The following is a 16,275-nucleotide window of genomic DNA, read 5'->3' on the forward strand; positions in this document are numbered from 1 at the left end:
TCAATATTTATATTTACCTACAATTATCAATATTATTTATGTATACTTATAGTTATCAATATTTTACCAAATTTCCGGAAGTTCATAGTTTAATAACACAAGTATCCATGTTTCATTGCAGTTCTTGGAGTCATGTCTATTATCAACACATCGCAGGGTGAAATCACCACCTTCCTCTTGGTTGGGTTGCCAGGGCTGGAATATGCACACATCTGGATCTCCATCCCCATCTTCAGCATGTATTTCATTGCCATTCTGGGAAACTGCACCATCCTTTTTATCATTAAGACAGAGCCCTCCTTACATGAGCCTATGTACTATTTCCTTTCTATGCTGGCTTTGTCTGACTTGGGCTTGTCTATCTCTTCTTTGCCCACCATGTGGAGAATCTTCTTGTTTAATGATGTTGAAATTTCTGCCAATGCTTGCTTTGCCCAGGAATTCTTCATCCATGGATTCTCAGCACTGGAGTCATCAGTCCTCCTGATCATGTCCTTTGACCGCTTCCTAGCCATCCACAACCCTCTGAGATACAGCTCCATCTTTACATCAGTCAGAGTTGCCCAACTAGGAATGGTATTCTCCTTTAAGAGCCTCCTCCTGGTTCTTCCCTTTCCCTTCACTTTGAGAAGTTTAAAATATTGCAATAAAAGACAATTGTCTCATTCTTACTGTCTCCACCAAGATGTCATGAAGTTGTCCTGCTCTGAAAACAGAATTGATGTCATCTATGGCTTTTTTGGGGCAGTCTGTCTTATGGTAGATTTTATGCTCATTGCTGGGTCTTACATCTTGATCCTCAAGACTGTGCTGGGAATTGCATCTCGAAAGGAGCAGTTCAAGGCCCTCAATACTTGTGTTTCACACATTTGTGCAGTGATCATCTTCTATCTGCCTGTCTTCAACCTGGCCATTGTCCATCGCTTTGTCCGGCATGTCTCCCCCCTCATTAATGTTCTCATGGCAAATGTTTTCCTACTCGTGCCTCCACTGATGAACCCAATTGTTTATTGTGTGAAAACTAGGCAGATCAGAGTGATAGTTGTAGCAAAACTGTGCCAGAAGCAGATGTACCATTGATGTGTGATAAGAAACGAGAGATCTTTGGTAAATAATTTAAAGTAAAGCTTAGAAAACCTGACAGAAACAGATGATGTCTGAGCCAAAACTATAGTGTAAGTTTATATAAAAACTTTATTACAGCAAAAGACACACTGTCATTAATTCCCATCAAAATATTTCCCCTCACTCAAAAATACATTTAACCTCATCCTTCCCGTCAATCTCTGAAGCAGCTCTGGAAGTCCTTTTTTGTGAATGTCTGTAGTTGTGCTGTCATGGCTGTCTCAGTGTCTTGAACTGATTCAAAACATTTACCTTTCATGGTCATTCAACTTTGGGGAAGAGCCAGAAGGTGCACAGTACCAGACAGTAGCTGCACAGTGCCAGACTGATGTATTTTCAAGCCTGACTTTCTATTGCATGTTCCTTGGCAGTAGCATTCATCATACGTTTATCATACCTTATAAAGACAATCACAAAAGAGGGCTTACAAAACTGCTTCAAAAAGTGTCAAAAAATAGGATAAGAGTGTTCAAATCAGGGTGGTTAATGTCAGTAAGGCTGTAATAAACTTTTACAATTTAAACATTCACTTGTTTTTAATATCACCTTGTACACAGATATTACTATTAACATCAAGCTTATTTTATTCACTCTGGATACTGACAAATTCATAACACTGGAAGCAAGCAGTACGTTGCTTGAGATCCCTTACTCAATTAACAGGAATGAAAATAAAGACTTCATGAATCATCTCTGGCAAAAGTAAGAAAGATGAAAATATGGTAATGCATGTAATTCTGACAGAAGTACATTCTTCATTCCCTATATTCAACCTATTATACTAAATTCCTTTGATGTTACGCCTAAAGTACATCTTAATTCTGTTTCTTTTTCCATGTTAACCATCTTATTATGTCACCAAGATCTCTGTAGCAAAATATTACACAAACTTTCTAAGCTTGCAATTTTCTACTCTTGTTGCCTTGTCATTAATCTTCTAGTGAGGTAAGAGTCATCTTTTTACAAGACAAATTGTATGTTCAACTGCATCTTTGAAATATGTCTACTTTATAGAGAACCTAATTAAATTATACATAGAATGAACCACCTTTGCCTCTTCAGTATTATAAAAAATCATCTACCACAGCCACAATAATCTCAAAATATTTTTAGTTCAAAAAGTTCTTTGTTTCATTTCAGAGCCCATCTGTTAAAATGCCACTGACTCCAGTTTCATCCAACTAATTTCCATTTTGTTTTCCAAAATGTTTTATTTTAGTCTTAGATTACCTAAGATCCAACTCATGTAATTATTCTTTTTATTTATTTTATTGCCAACATTTCTTTTTACTTATTATTTGGAATTAGAACTATATTTTGTGTTTCTTTACTTCCTGAATGAAATGTGCTACTGATTGACATAATCAATAGATTTTATTTCTACAAACCTAGTGTCTAGGACATTTCTGAGACAGGAGAATTTCAATAATAATTGATAATGAATGAATGTATAAATAAAGACATATTTAGAGAAAAGAAATTGTTTGTTAAGTTCAGTAATATTCCGCAGAGGTAGGATAAGCTTTTTTTAAAGCTATATATTCCAAATTTTGGGTGTATCACAGAGGCATAAAGATTTTGAAATAGGGAAATAGCATTTGGTATTAAAGAGAATTATATCATGTGTTTTTATGGATAACAAAAAAAAAGTCCAATTTCTCCACCTAAGATGATGTCAAAATCTTGCATACCTTTAAATAATTTTACCTTTTCTTATGCCTCATTGAATTATGTCTTTTCCAAAAATGACATGGACTCAAGTCTCCTACATGTCTCTCCTCATGTAAGTTAGTAGACAACTCAGCCCCCAAACTGGATAGTACCGCTACATAAATGAAAACATTTTAATGCACATGAACATCTTTTTAAAGCTTCTGACATATACAAGATATGCTTGCAGGTACTTTAAGCCATATTTCTTATCTAATCCTCACAGTGGCTTAGCATTTCACGAAGCATTCCTCCCTACTTGTTTCCATTGAACCAATTAAAACTCTAAAAGGTTAATTTAATGAACTTCACACAGACAAATGTGAAAAGCTGGGATTCAGACCATAACATTGATTCCCAGGTTTTTTTCTCTCAGCTGTATTTTACGTTTCAGAGTCAACCTTGTATGTTTTCCACAAAATTAACCCACTACAAAAACCCTAACATCAGATACAGGCAAGAAGAATTGCTGGTCTTGAAGAGCATAATCATAACCTTTTACTTTTTTCATCCTTCTGGTCTTCTGTCCACCCAGTGGTGTTGGGATTCTAGCACAATAAGCACTAGAATAAGTGATTTATTAATTGGAGGAAATAGGGGCCCACATTTTCTCAGTGTAAGGGTAGGCAGCACCAAGTGAAGAGTTCAATAATGCCCACTTACATTTTAGTTAATTTAATGCCTTTTCTGGCTAATTCCTGCAGGAATTGTACAAATGTGTATAACATTCTCGGAAGAGTACATACGTTTTCTGACAACTTTAATGCAATGAAATGAAAACAGGATTAAGAAATAAGAGGGATTCTCAACTGAAGACAATCTTGCCCCCTGGAGACATTTGACCATGTCTGGAGAAACTTTTGGTTTTGCTGCCTGGAGAGGGAGAGTGGGGACTTGGTGCCAACATCCTTGTTTGGAGCTCAGGATAATTTCATCACTTTGCAAAAAATGATCCAGTCTAATCCATAGTACTCTAGTAAAGAACCCCTAGTCTAAATATAATTATCAAGCAATGCATAATTAAGCCCTGTGCTTACCTAGATTATCTTGACTAAATTACACAGCACCTAGAAGTGATCTATCACCAGGAAACTTTCTCAGGAAAGCACCCAATGGAAACCTGCAAAAGCAAGAGAATCCACTTAAGAAATGAAAGGACTTAGGAGGATGCATATAAACTGTACAGTGAACAATAGCTTAAACTTGTTTTTTTTAAGTTTTGTTGTTCTAGTTTTGTTGTATATTTTATTTTTATTTTCCGTGGGTGCTGGTCATTTGCGAGGAGCTTATGGTGAAACATTGCAAAGGATGGAACACTATAAAATTAAAAAGTAGACCAAAATGAGAATCATTTCTTGGATGTAGAATATGTATGATTTAGGTAGGGGGATGATTTTCATCAGTCATGTTCTGCTTCTTGGCAGCAGTACTATTAGGGTTTTATTTTAAGTTTTAAAAAATTGCAACAAGCACACTTTATTTACATGCATTTCCTTTGCAGGCAAAGCTGGTCATCTTTCAAGCAAATCAAACAGGATCCAAAGATCTTCTTTCATATATCAGAACAATGGAATACTTATGAAAAATTGTTTATTAAGTGTGATTCTTGGATTTTTATATCAACACAACTGTGAGCATATAGTAACATGACTTACTTAAGTTCTACTGGATAAAAATATGCACTTGAGCCAATCCTTCAATGATTTGTGCACTACAGTTTAAGATGCACTGTGTTAAAGCACTTCATTTTTGCCTAGAGTAAAAGCACTTGTGTGTGCTTCTATAGTAATCTAAATAGGGAGGCTGAAAACATTACAGGCTACCAGGGAAAAATGCTGTACTTTTTTTTTCTACTTTCCCCTTATCTAATTAAATCATGAGATTATTAAATCAGATAAATTTTATATTACACATACTGTCTAGACACAAAGGCTACTTTTGTTCACTGTTCCATGCTTTGCTCATATTTTGTTGCAAAAAAGCAGAGCATCTTCTGCCTACACATTCAGTGCAGCATCTGTCTACACAGTCCAGCATTGCTGAGTCTAGTGATTAGTAAGTGGGACTGATCATGAGACGACAGATAAAGCATGAGAATATGTTCCAGATTTAAAACCAAGAGGCTTAGTGTGTGTGTGTGTGTGTGTGTGTGTGTGTGTGTGTGTGTGAATTCCTGCAAATCAGTGTGGAAAAGTCACAACCCAGTAGAAAATGGACAAGAGACTTAGGCAGATGCTTCCAAAAGAAGAAATCTACATGGTCAATAAATATAGAAGCAAGGGAGAATAGTAGTTTCAAGTTAGAAGAAAATTAGTATGCAATATTGATGGTCTGATCATTCTTAAAACTTAGGACTTTATGTAACAACTAGCTTTCCTGCCTCTGGAGGAACTGGAAAACCATAGTGAAGGGGAGAAAGGAACAAATTCCAAGGGTTGATGAGTTGAGTTTGACTATGACCTGTGAACACCGATGACACGGTTTCCCCAGTCTGAGCTGTTTTGTGGGTTAAATCCCCTATCTGTCAATCATTAAAAGGTTTTCCATGAGGTAGGGTATTAGTTTTCCAACAGTTATTTCCTGTAAGTATTCCCATATGTCTTTCTTGGTTTCAAAAGACAGTACTTCCAAGAAGATGAAATCTAGTCTAAAAAATTCTTCCCTGCTTCAAATCCCATCCTATTATTGATTCATGGTAGAAGGTCACGTTTATTTATTTTTTTGAATCACCATAAAGGCAAGATAGATTTCTGCTCAGATTATCTGACAAAATTTACATTTTTTTTTCTTTTTGCCAGTACACAGGCCTCTGCACTAACTACATCCTTAGTCTCTTTTAGTTAGCCATGCTTTATTTTGAGACAGTTTGCTTATTCAATAAGCTGCCTAGGCTGAGCTTGAGCTTGTGATCCTCCTGCCTCAGGCTCCTAGAGTGCTGGGATTGGAGGTGTGTTTCTGTTTGGATCCTAAGGAAAGGACAAAATGTAACAACATCACCAAAAGTGAGCCAGAAAATACCTACGGCATGGAGAACAAGCACTGGAGAGCTATCAAGGAGAGCCCAAGTATACCTATCGAGAGGAGTGTGCATCTAGAAGTTTTAGAAATGCTCAGTCTGGGCAATATGAGTTCATCTACTACAGATATCACATGCTACTTCTTCATTTCTGGGGGAAAGTAGACACTTGCAATTGGACAAGTCATTGTCCTAAGATGTTGTTTTCTTATATGTAGAACAGATGAAATAATAATGTAAGAAGATAAATGAGAAAATCTGTGGTAGTCAGTTTGCAATATGCCACTTTACTATCTAGAAGCTGCAATATTATATAAAATGATTAAAATTACAAGTGTTTATCCTTATGCATTTGAATCAAATATCAATAGCAACTCACTGTATAAACAAGGCAGCTTCAGATGGGCGTGGTGGTGCATACACATAACCCCAGGACCCAGAGCCTGAAGCAGGAGCACTGCAGAGAGTTCCAGGCCCATCTGAATGACCTAAGCAAGAGCACCTCTCAAAAAAAAATGAAAACAAAAACAATACATCTTTGAAGATATTGATGAGACAAATGCCAGGACATGAATGGCCACAGTCTATGTGAGATTATTTTAACAATAGATATAGCAGTAAAAAAAGCAAGTCATGTGACTCAGATACAGAGTTTGATCCGAGTAAAAAAAGTCAAAAGATAGTAGATTTCACAGTGTTTGTCATCTTGATCTCTACATTAATTTCCCAAACTTTATTCTTAGTTAGATACAGGTACCAACAGGATTTAGATCACTGGAAAGTACTCTGAACACTCATCCATTTAGGCTTTATGAAGGGAAAAATCCAGCAAAATCAGGCAAAAAGACATAGAAACTATAAAACATATTTTCATAAGCCAAGTTACTCCCATGCTCTCAATATTCTTCAAAAATACCAAGAAACAACCTTTGCAAGTATTATAAAATGATAGGATTTGTGTGAAGAATTAAATGGACAGGCAATAATTCCTAAGTCATTAAGAAGATGAAAAATAGAGCCTCTAAAGAAAACAACTTCCTGAACAGACAGCCCCCCAAAATACAATCAAATGTATGTTGATATATTCAGTGGGTCTACATTTTTTGCTCTCTTTTTTATTCCTATAATTTTATTTTTATTTATTGCTAAATTTTAGGTATAAAATACAGTTAAAATCATCACTGGGATCTTGAACCTTTGTATGACAGATCTTGGTTCTCATTTTTCACCATATCTCTGCCCTCCCTTCAACCCCTCCATTCTTCCTTATTTACAAAGACTTTGTTTCCAGTTATTTCTTTTTATCTTAATTTTTCTTTTACCTTCTTACCTTTCCTCTACCCCTCCCACTTCCCCTACACCTTTAGGCCTTTCTTCCTATTACACAATATCAATTATAAATTTTGATCCTTATTTACACTTTTAGTTTATCACACCAGAGGAACTATTCAGTATTTACACGTGTGTGTCCTATTAATTTCACTTAAGAGTATGTCCTCAGTGTGCATTCACTTAGTTATAAATGTCTCTAGTTTATCCTTCTTTATGGCTGAGTAGAAAACCACATCTTTATCCAGTATCCAGTTGATGGACAATTGGGCTCTTTCTAAGTTTTAGCTACTACAAACTGTGCCATTATAAACATGAGTGTGCATATGTCTCTGTGGTATGTTTCTTTTAATTCTTTTGGAAAGATACCCAGCAGAGGGATGGCTGGGTCAAATGGAACCTCTAATCCCAGCTCTTTGAGGTATCTCCATATTGATTTCCACAGTGGTTGCACCAGTCTGCACTCCCACCAACAATGGAGAAGGGTTCCTTTCTCCCCACAACCACGCCAACATTTGTTATTGGTTGATTTCTTGATAGCAGCCATTCTTTGTGGGGTGAGGTGGAATCTCAATGTTGTTTTCATTTGCATCTCTCGAATGACCAGTGTTGCTGAACATTTTTTCATATATTTATCTGATGCTTTTACTTTTTTGTCTAAAATGGAATACTACTCAGCCATAAAGAATGAAAAATTAAAGTCATTCATAGGAAAATGGATACATATTGCGGTCATACTCTTAAGTGAAAAAAAAATAAGTCACACATGTGTAAATACTGAATAGTTTCTCTGGTGTGAAAAACTAAAACTGTAAATAAGATCCAAATTGTATAACTGATAATATGAAATAGGAAGAAAAGGGCTGAAGGTGTAGGAGAAGTGGGAAATGTAGGGGAGAGGAAATAAGGGAAAAGAAAAAAAATTGAGACAATGAAAAAATGAAAATAAAGTTTTGTAAATAGGAAAGGGAAGGAGGGGGTGAAGACAGGGTAAGGGTATGGGGAAAAAATGAGAACCAAGACCTGTCATGTAAAGGTACAAGATCCCAATGGTGGATGTAACTGTACTGTATACCTAAACTGTACCAATAAACTCAATGAGAAAAAAAAATAAAGAGTCTGATTTATTTGAGTTCTTTATATATTCCAGATAGTGACCTTTGTCTGAGGAACATCTGGTAAATATTTTTTCCATATTGTAGGTGTCTCTTAGCTCTGTTGGTGGTTTCTCTTGCACTACAAAAGCTTTTGAGGTCCCAGTTTTTTATTCTTTGTGCTACTTCCTATGCTCCTGAGATTTATTCATAAAATCTTCTCCTATGCCAATGTCTTTGAGAGTTTTACCTGATTTACTTTTCAGTAAGTTTACTGTTTCTGTTTTCATGTTTAGATCTTTAGCCCACTTGGATTTTAGTTTAGTGCATGTTGAAATATAGGGGTCTAATTTTAATCTTTGGCAGTTTGAAATTCAGTTTTTCCAACACTATTTATTGAAGAGACTATCTTTCCTTCAGTGAGGATGATTGGCTCTTTTGTCAAAGATGAGGTAGCTGAGTACATTTGAAGTTGGTTCTGCATCGCTAATCTATTCCAGTGATCCTCAGATCTGTTTCTTTGCTATTACCATGCTGTTTTTATCACAGTAGGTTTGTAGTATAGTTTCAAGTTAGGGATTTTGATACCCCTGTTGTGTCTTTTTTGCCTAGAATGGCTTTTGCTATTCTATGTCTCTTCTGGTTCCAAATGAATTTTTTTATTTGTTTTCTCTAGTTATGTGAATTATGTTGTTGGGATTTCAGTTGGCATTGCAATGAATCTGTACAGCAGTTTTGGAAGTATGGCCATTTTTACTATATTGATTCTTCCTACCCAGGAGCAAGGGATGTCTTTCCATTTTCTTATATCCTCTTTGATCTCTTTTTTCAGACTGCTGTATTGTTAATGTAGAGGTCTTTTGCATTCTTTGTTAGATTTATTCCTAGATATTTCATTTTTATGTTATTGTGAAGCAATTGTTTCGTTAATTTCTCTCTCATTGTGTCTGTTATCTGTGTAAAAGAAGGTCATTGCTTTTTGAGTGTTTACCTTGTATCCGGCTACTCTACTAAATCTGTCAATTAAGTCTATAAGTCTTTCAGTGAAGTTTTTTTGGTCTTCTGTGTAGTCTCAAATCGAATAATGACAGTTTAACTTCTTCTTTTCCCATCTTTATTCCTTTTATTTCATTTCATGTGTAATTATTGTGACTAATATTTGCAGAGCTATATTGAACAGGAGTGATGATATTGGACATCCTTGTCTTGTTCTTGATTTTAGCTTGAAGGTTTTCAGTTTTTGAACATTGAGTATGATGCTATTGGCTTTTCATTGATAGCCTTGTCAAGTTGAGATAAAGACCATCTATTCCAAATTTCTGCAGGGTTTTTAATCAGGAATGGGTACTGAATTTTGTCAAATGCTTTTTCTGCATCTATTGAGATAATCATGTGGTTTCCTCCCTTGTATGAGTTTTGGGTTTGTCTTGCTCTTCTTTTTTGAGGAGTTTAATATTCACCATTAGGATGTTTATTTGAGCTCACTGTGTTTTCCTACTGTGGGATTTCAATATTATTTTTTCCCTCATAGAACTGCTTTCATTGTGTCCCATAGATTCCTGTATTAGCATTATCATTAAATTGTAAAAACTGTCTAATTTCTTCTTTAATGTCCTCCGTGACCCATTTGTCATTCAAGAGAGTGTTATTCAATTTCCATGTGTTTGTGAGGTTCTTGCAGTTTCTTTTGCTATTGATCTCCAGTTTAATTGCACAATGGTCTTATAATACACAGGGGATAACATCAGTTCCTTCCCATTTACTTAAGCATGTTCTATGAGCTAGCATGTGTTCTAATTTGGAGAATGATCTATTTGCATCTGAAAAGAATGTATATTCTGATTTTGATTTTGTGGGGTAGAACACTCTGTAAACATCCATTAAGTCCATTTGTTAAAACATTCATTCAATTCTATTATATTGTTGTTGTTGTGTTTTTTCTAGATGATCTGTTTATTTGTGAATGGGATATTGAGGTCCCCCACTACAATTGTATTAGTGTTTATTTGGTTTTTCATGTCCCTTAATATTTGTTTTGTATACTTGGGGACATTAGTATTTGGTGCATATATATTTATGATTGTCATCTCTTCCTCTCGGATTGTTCCCTTTACAAGGATGTAGTGGCCTTCTTGTCTCTCTTAATTAGTTTGGTTTGTAATGTACTTTGTCTGTAAAAAAGATAGCTACCCCTGCTTTTTTTGGATTCCTATCACATGGAGAACTGTTTTCCATCCTTTCACTTTCAGTCTACAAGTTTCTTTTTGAACTAGGTGCATTTATTGTATACAACATGTTCTTGGATTTTGCTTCTTAATCCACTCTGCCAATCTATTTCCTTTGATTGGTGAATTGAGGACATTAATATTGATATGAATTGACTTATTGTTGTTATGTTATTTTCCTATTGTTGGCTCTTTTTAATTTTCCCCCTCTCCCTTTAATTTCTTGTCTTGCTGTATGGATTTGTTCTTTTGGGCCTCATGGAGTTGTGACTTTCATTGTCTTTTTCTAGAATATTGTTTAGAATTTTTGGAGTGCTAGTTTGGTATTCATGAAGTTTCTCACGTTCTTTTCTTCGTGGAAATATCTTATTTCCTCATCAATTTTGAAAGAGAGTTTTGCAGGATACATCAGTCTAGGTTGGAGATTATTTTCTTTTAGGGTTTAAAATACCTCACTCTAGGCTCTCTTTGACTTAAGGGTTTGTGGCGAAAAGTCTGCTGTGATTCTGATGGGCTTTTCTTTGCATATGATTTGTTTCTTTTCTCTAGGTGATTGTAGTATTTTGCTCTTCTGTTGGATTTCTGGGATCTTGGTTATTATATGTAAATGAGTAGGTTTTCTTTTATCATGGCCAGTTAGAGTTCTATATGCCTCACTTTTCTGTATGTGAGATTCTTTTGTTGTTTTTGGAAAGTTTTCTGACATTAATTCTGCTAACAGGTTTTTGTGTGTGTGTCATTTGTCCTTTCTCCTGCTGTTTCATGGACTCCTATAAATATTATATTATTCTTCTTTGTGTCATCTAGGAGCTGTTGGATTTATTTCTGATGGTCCTTTTGTGTTTTTAAGAGATCTCTCTTTTCATGGTCACTGACCCGTGTTCTGTCTTCTATATCAGATAATGTCTCTTCAGATAGACCCAATCTGTTGTGCATACTTTCAATAGAGATTTAATCTCCTAGATATCTTTTTAATTCTGTTTCATGGATTTCATTTCTTTCCTATGTTGGGCATTCTTGGTTTCCATTTTTTTCCTATGCTGGGTATTCATGGCTTCTAGCATGGTCCTGAATTCATCTGTATCTTTTATCTGCTTCTGTTCTAGTGTCTCTAATCATGTCATTCATTTTGCTCACCATCACCATAGTTATATGGAAAACTATTTCTGTTTTGAATTTTTCTAGAGCCTCATTCATCTGTATTGTTACTTCTGGTGCTATCAGTTCAGGGTATCCGGGTGGTTGGTTATCAGACTTTTCCACCTCATTTTCCCCAAAATTTGCCTTTGGTGACATGGAAGTCTGTGTTTGTGTCTTGCTTAAGTGTCTTCTCATTTCTGTTTTTGTTGTGTTGGAACTGTCCTTTGTTTATTTCCTGGGTTAATATTTGATCTTCCTGGTATAGCTGGTCTTTAGGTTTTGAGTTTCTAATGGCTTTAAGGCAATCTCATTTTCATTATACCAAGAAGGATAATTGATCAGCTCTATCTCAACACCTTAGCCCAAGTGATACAGTCTGCAACACAATAGCATCAAGAACAGCTTAGAAAATGACAATTAGTGGTAGTTGTTACTCTATCACCTTTAACCATGTGAATTAAATCAAAGTCGAGGACCAGCCCAAAATGTGTTACTAGTGAATGAACTCTTAATTAGAACACCTTTACCCTTCAGGATAGGGACTTAGAAGAAGTTGGAGAGAGAGGGACAGATACATAGAAGGACCGGGAAATGTTAGAATTGAGGCCAGAGTACACAGAAAGATCATGCAAACTCTAGGAAACTATTGAAGACAAGAGGAGAGACAGAATAAAAGAACAAAGACAAGAACAGAATGATCTAATGACAATAGGGAAGCTAGAAAGTGAATACTTTCCTATGATGTCATGAGCTCTAAGCACCTTCTTGGTGACATCAACAATGCCTGGCTCACAGCAGAAATTGCAGTCATGGGAGCAAACGGTACTGTGGAGATCATCTTCAAAGGGCATGAGGATGTGGAAGCTGCCCAGGAAGAGTGTGTTGAGAAGTTTGCCAACCCTTTTCCTACGACAGTGAGAGGGTTTGTGGATGACATCATACAACCTTTTTCCACTCATGCCCAAATCTGCTGTGACTTGGATGTCTTGGCCAGCAAGAAGGTACAGCATCCCTGGAGGAAACATGAGAATATTCTGTTGTAAAAAAACCAAAGAGGAGAAAAAATCCAAGATCTGAACCAAGGGCCCATCCCTGTCTTTGCAATCATGAAAACCTGGGAATCTAAATTCCAGTAATAACTTGGAATAGCTAATACATTTATTAAATTCTAGGAGGATCTCTTTTGTGCTGTATTATAAAATTATGTGCTTTATTATTCACTTTCCTTGAAACTAATGACAATTGAGAGAAGGAAAAGGGGAGAAGAAAAGAAAAAAAAAGGAGAAATCCAAATTAGGGGAGGAATTTGAACCAAAATGGAGATGATGAACAATGTGGAAGAGTGAGAGTGAGGAGAAGAAAAGAAAGCAAGGCAGAAAAAGGAAAAAATTGAAAGGAGTAGAAAAAAATAAAAAATAAGAGCAAAAGAAAAAAATAATTTTAAAATTAAAAAATAACAATGAAACGCCTCCTTCAGAATATGTCTCTACCATCACAATAGACCATATGTGCAGTGGTGTGCAGCTCTACCTCAGTCTCTTCAAGCCAGAAGCAGACCCCTGAGATTCAGTTGATTTCTGGCTGCAAGGCCCACGTTGAGCTCTCTGACCTCCCGCAGCATTGAGCTCTGCAAGGTTCTGCTGCAGGTTCCAGCTGCCCTTCCCCTGAAGATAGTCTAGGTTCTGCTGGGAGGTGGTGACCCCTCCAACTTACTGACCACAGTTGTCTGGTGTGCCTTTATTGGAGATTCTCTTCACTTTTCCAATGGGCTTCCGTTTTCAAGGAGCCTCAGAGAGGCCCTCTTTCTCTTGCTCACTTCTGCTCTATCTTCTGGAGCTCAGGACAATGGCCTTTATGACTCCAGGTGCCTTTGTGTTGTGGATCCAGCTACCAGTGCAGCCAGGAGGCCAGAGGCACAGGTTGGGGGGTCTGAGGTGGTGTTACAGGAGCCTGGGCAGCTCCACTGGCACTGCTCCGAGGCCCAGGGGTGAGGGTGGGGTAGCAGCCCATCTCCAGGTGGCTCTGCCTCTCACAAATGTGCTTGCACTGCTCAGATGCCCAAGGGGTGGGGGTGAGGTTTTGTTGTTGTTGTTGTTGTTGGTGTTGTTGTTGTTGTTTTTCCTAATCAAAGTGAGATGAGAGCGTAGAATTGGAATTGGTTTTATGAGAATGGGACATGAGTACTTTCATTTGACCAAAGGATTTCCTGAAATAAATTGATACTTCAACACAATGCAACAAGCTACTAAATGAGGACGCAAACCCTGTTTTTGTTATATTATGTTTATTTTGTTTTTCACAGTTTAAAGTGACAGCAGAATCATAGACATTTGATCATAAGAAGTATCTTCTAGTCCTCTTCATATTTGTGGCACACATCGTATCAGAGAAAACATCTTCTGCCCTAAAGTCATTTAGAAAATCCCCAACTGCACTCATCATGGGGTTACCAGCCTTTCAGGGCATCATTGCTCCTCTTATTGACACTCAGACTGAAGTTCTTAGGATCCTCCTTATTGACATTTCTGGATTGTAGGCACTCTGGATAGCTATCCCTTTCTCTTCTGTGTATCTATTTTCTTATTTTCTTTCCTGGGTAACTTTACCATCTTTTTCTTTTCTTTTCTTTTCTTTTTCTTTCTTTCTTTTTTGTACTGGGGATCAAACTCAGGATCTTGCAAGTACAAGGCAGGCAGCAGCACCACTGAGCTAAATCCCCAGCCCACCATCTTTTTCTTTATCAAGACAGAGCAAAGCCTCCATGAGCCCATGTACTACTTCCTCTCCCTGCTCCCTATCTCTGACCTAGGACTATCCCTCTCCTTACCTACCACTTTGGGGCTCTTCCTGTTTGACGTTGATGAAATCCATGCAGCTGATTGTTTTTCCCAGAAGTTTTTCATTCACCTGTTCACCCTCACTGAAGCCTCTGTGCTGTCTGTAATGGCATTTGACCAGTAGGTGGCCATCTAGAGCCCTCTGAGATACAGCACAATCTGAATTAGCTCCAGAGTTGTCAAAATCAAAGTCTTTCTGATTTCCAAGAACGTCCTTTTGGTCCCTCCACTCCCTTTTGTCTTGCATCAGCTGAGATACTGCCAACAAAACCTGCTTTCCCATTCACATTGTCTCCACAAGAGGTCATGGATCTGACAACACGTCAATGTGGTTTATGTCTCTGTGCTGTTCTTTCTACCATGCTGGATTCGGTGTTCATTGCCTTCTCCTACATGATGATCTTAAAGACAGTCCTAGGGATTACAACCCTCTGAGAACAACTCAAGGCACACAACACCTGCATCTTTCAGATCTGCTCTGTGCTCATCTTCTACATGCCCATGCTGGGTGTGGCCATGCTCCACTGCTCTGCCAGGGATGTGTCTCCTATGATCCACATCCTCATGGCTAAACATCTTCCTGCTGGTGCCACCCCTGATGAATCCCATTGTGTACTGTGTGAAAACCTGTCAAATCCAAGAAAAGCTTGAAACTTTGTTCAAAAAGAAGTCAACTGAAGGAATAAGAAAGGGAATAAGTGTGTGTGAGCTGACAAAGTAGACTTTGAATGTTTAGCTGGGAGAAAACATGACACAGTAGAGCAGTTTTGGGTTTTAGAGTTAGACAGAGTTCAGAGAGCAAAAGCCTTCTGATATTCTGTGCCCTAAGGATTCTTCGAACCTCTGTGATTGTGAGACTTTCAGATTGTATACCTGAATATTTGAGTTGTAAAGAAAACAGGATTGTTTTGTTTCCTGCTTTTTAGAATATGTTCCAATAAAATAATATGAGGAAAACACATGTATAAATACCTATTTTAAAACATTCTTTTTTACTTTCTGTGCAAATAGACTCTGTTAAGAAAACGGATAAATTATTTCCTGAGGTTTGTGATGATGTTGTTTGATTTGTTTTGTTCCAGAACTCCCTGAACATATTTACTTATTTTAAAATCTGTATATTAACAACATATTTGGGTGTTAGGTAAAAAAAAAAAAATTTTTTTTTTTTTTTTTTTTGTACCAGGGATCGAACTTGAGTCCTTGTGCTTGCGAGGCAGGCCACTGAACTGCTGAGCCAAATCCCCGGCCACAGGTCAAATTATTAATACTACTGCTTTGGATTCATATAAGTCAATCACATTATTACTAAGGACATTATTTTTCAAGAATTCAAAATGACTATATTTACATTATTTATTTTAGTGGTTTTAGTAAAAAAATATGTCTTCTCACTTGTACACAGTCTATTGCTTTTCAACTTTTTCTCCATTTATATTTTACTCCCAATTTTTACAGTCTGATGATTATAACCATCTATTTAAGGAGCATACATTTTTCATGACTTAAAGGAAAATTAGTGAAGATGTCAGAATTAGCCTCAGTCTTTTAACAGGTAAAATCACATTTGCTTTGTGAAGCTTTCTTTAATCATCTGTAGCATAGATACTGTTTCTGCTGAATGTCAATGTTTCTGTCTTTATTATTCCATAGCCTGCATATTTCCTTGTAAACCTATCATTCTGGGCATAACTTGGATTAATGTTACTTGGATTAAGTTATCCTCCACATAACTTATTTTCTAGGATAATGTATATAATTTCTCTATGAATTCCACAAGGGCAGTAACTTCCTGTCTC

General features: G+C 36.7%; 1 protein-coding gene and 1 pseudogene across 1 annotated transcript; both read left to right on the plus strand.

Moving 5' to 3' along the window:
* Positions 1 to 126: 126 nt before the first annotated feature.
* Positions 127 to 1,080, plus strand: LOC104857915 (olfactory receptor 51A4). Its single transcript, XM_010617982.2, has one exon. The coding sequence runs from the start codon at positions 133 to 135 to the stop codon at positions 1,078 to 1,080; it is 948 nt and encodes a 315-aa protein (XP_010616284.1). The 5' UTR covers positions 127 to 132.
* Positions 1,081 to 12,385: 11,305 nt separating this feature from the next.
* LOC117286257 lies at positions 12,386 to 15,197 on the plus strand (annotated as a pseudogene).
* The last annotated feature ends 1,078 nt before the right edge of the window (positions 15,198 to 16,275 follow it).

Source organism: Fukomys damarensis, unplaced genomic scaffold, assembly GCF_012274545.1.
Source record: "Fukomys damarensis isolate Sample0158 unplaced genomic scaffold, DMR_v1.0_HiC HiC_scaffold_16, whole genome shotgun sequence".
NCBI classification, from domain to species: Eukaryota; Metazoa; Chordata; class Mammalia; order Rodentia; family Bathyergidae; genus Fukomys; species Fukomys damarensis.

Coding starts and splice junctions, on each gene's coding strand:
- LOC104857915 (XM_010617982.2), top strand. CDS start 133: ATGTCTATTATCAACACATCGCAGGGTGAAATCACCACCTTCCTCTTG.